Here is a 2,602-nt window from a genome sequence, read left to right on the forward strand (position 1 = left end):
ATATGTATATGTATAACTGATTCACTTTGTTGTAAAGGAGAAACTAACACACTATTGTAAAACAGTTATACTCCAATAAAGATGTTAAAAAAGTCTATAAAAAAAAAAAAGTAAACATCAAGTATCTTGCCAAAGTAAACCAAAAACTACCTGAAGAGAATCATCATATACATATGTATAAAAATATAAACACAGATAAGATAAATGTGGTATGAGAGACATAGACAGTGGATTCCTCTTTAACATAGATGTTAGATATAGATATGTCCGTAGGTATATATCTACATCTGTACACTTCAAAAATGTCAATGTCAGGAAATACAAAAACAAAGGATCCATTCACGATTAAAGGAGACTAAGAGACAACTAAACACAATGCAGATCTAGGATTTATCTAAATTGACTGAGTAACAAATAGATAGATACACTATACAACATTTACTTTATCCTTTTCTTTTTCTCTCCCTTAAACATAAATACCTACCTACTAAGTGGAGATAAGTGTACCCGGCTCTTAGTTCCTAACACCAGAAGACCCTCCAGTACCTGTGGCAGTCCCGGTGTCCAGGGCTATAGAGCCCATATCTTTCCGAAGTCGTTCCAGTTGTTCTTTCTGCTGCTGGCTCTGTGCACTGGCCTATATACACAGAGGAAAATGTTGTCATATTAAAAAAGGAGGCCCAAGTTAGATGCCAGACTTCTAACTGGAGATGACAAATTATACAAATACTAGAGGCAGATAAGGGATGGCTGATGACAGAAACATTGAGCAGTGTGGGCCCCGATTAGCAGAAGTTCATTCCGGAGGGCTCTGCAGACTGTATTAGAGGTTTCAGAAATTAGACACAAAATCATCAAAAGAACCCTCAAACGGACACAGCAGGAAGGCTCAGTGATGAGATGTCCAATGTACCCGATGGGGACAGGACACTTGATCATTTGGGATAAGAGTTGTGAACTACCTCTCTGTTCTTAAACAAAATTCTACAAGTAGCCTTTAAATGGACCTTGGAGTAGGGGTGGAGGTATGGCACAAGAAGGGCTCAGCATATATAAAAGGAAAAATTACTGATTTTTATGACTTCAAGTATAGAGAAGAAAAATAATTAAGGGGCCTTTCTGCATCCAGACAGCATACATACAAATTTACAGGTTTAAATTAACAAGTATCTAAAGGATACATTGAGAACCAAAACAAAAGCATTTATGGCAGAAGGATTAGTACATAGTTTGAGATTGTTTATTCAGTGGCCCTAAAATACACAAACAGCCTCTTTCCTTACCAGCGATTTCTTCAGACGTTCATATTCAGGACGATACTCTCTGGAAAGAGAAACACTTTCTAAATCCCTTTAATAATCTATCCTGTCCGCCCCCCTCCACATCACTTCTATTTTCCTAGTACTTTGATAATAACAAAAGATCTTATGTCACCATACATCAGATGTAACAAGTCTTAGTCACTGAGATTCTATCCCCAAGGAATTAAAAGCCATGGTGCCTGCCCCCTCTCTGAAATCAGCAACAAGACAAAAGACTGACTGCTGATCTGGGAAGATCAACTCTGGGGAGACCATGACCGATGAGTTCACCATTCACTTGGATAAACATGAGTAAAAGATGTTTAAATGATGAGTAAAAGAAGCTAGGCCTACTGGGCTCAGGAAGCCCAATATATAATTATGTCGTTTATCTGGGCAACCATGAAAGGATACAGAAAAGAGTCTATCCTGAGGCTTTGATAACACATGCAAAAAAAACAAAACAAAGCAAACAAAAAAACAAACCTTGTCTGATGAATAAAAATCAAAATAATGTTTCTGAACATCACAATGTGGCTATTAGGCTCTTGCTAAGTATGAAGCTTGCTAGAAAGCAGCCAATTATCAGGCCTAAGGAAAGTGTATAGGTGCTAAGACTCCACTTTCCTTTAGAAAAATGGAACTCCAGTATTAACCAAGAAAATAGTTATAACAATCATTTATTAAGAAATATGCTTACTACATGTCAGCAATTGTGTTAGGTGCTTTAGATATATTATCTCAAATAATCCCCACAACGACCTTAACAATAAATGCTATTATCCCTCATCTATAAATGAGGAAAACTTGCTAAGGTTACACACTTATTAATTGGAGGAAAAAGAAATCTAAACCATGTCTATCTGACTCCAAAGTCTATTCTTCATCAGGGGTCAACCAATGTGGCAAACAGGACAAATCCAGCCCACTGCCTAGTTTTATAAATTTAAGTTTTATTGGAACACAGCCACGCCCATTTGTTTAGGAATTGTCTATAGCTGCTTTTGCACCAGAATAAGAGTTGAGGAGTTTCAACAGATAATACGACCCACAAAGCCTAAAATATTTTAACATCTGGCTTTTTACAAACAATGTCTGATGACACCTGTTCTTCATCATTCAATACAGTGAAGATTTTTTTTTTTTTTTTTTTGCGGTACGCGGGCCTCTTCTCACTGTCGTGGCCTCTCCCGTTGCAGAGCACAGGCTCCGGCGCCGGCGCCCATCGGCCATGGTTCACGGGCCCAGCCGCTCCGCGGCATGTGGGATCTTCCCGGACCGGGGCGCAAACCCGTGTCCCC

At 38.6% G+C, this 2,602-nt stretch overlaps 1 protein-coding gene across 2 annotated transcripts in view; it reads right to left on the reverse strand.

Annotated features, from left to right (window-relative positions):
• The window catches only part of GPN1 (GPN-loop GTPase 1), a 23,502-nt gene that overhangs the window by 7,281 nt on the left and 13,619 nt on the right, over positions 1-2,602 (reverse strand). For both annotated transcript variants that reach the window (XM_007122512.4, XM_028496578.2), the window contains exons 11-12: positions 1,284-1,323; positions 547-637 (exon numbers count right to left, since the gene is read on the reverse strand). In XM_007122512.4, coding sequence (XP_007122574.2) covers positions 547-637; positions 1,284-1,323 — 131 coding nt within the window. The remainder of the gene's footprint in view (positions 1-546; positions 638-1,283; positions 1,324-2,602) is intronic.

Source organism: Physeter macrocephalus, chromosome 12 (genome assembly GCF_002837175.3).
Source record: "Physeter macrocephalus isolate SW-GA chromosome 12, ASM283717v5, whole genome shotgun sequence".
Classification (NCBI taxonomy): Eukaryota; Metazoa; Chordata; class Mammalia; order Artiodactyla; family Physeteridae; genus Physeter; species Physeter macrocephalus.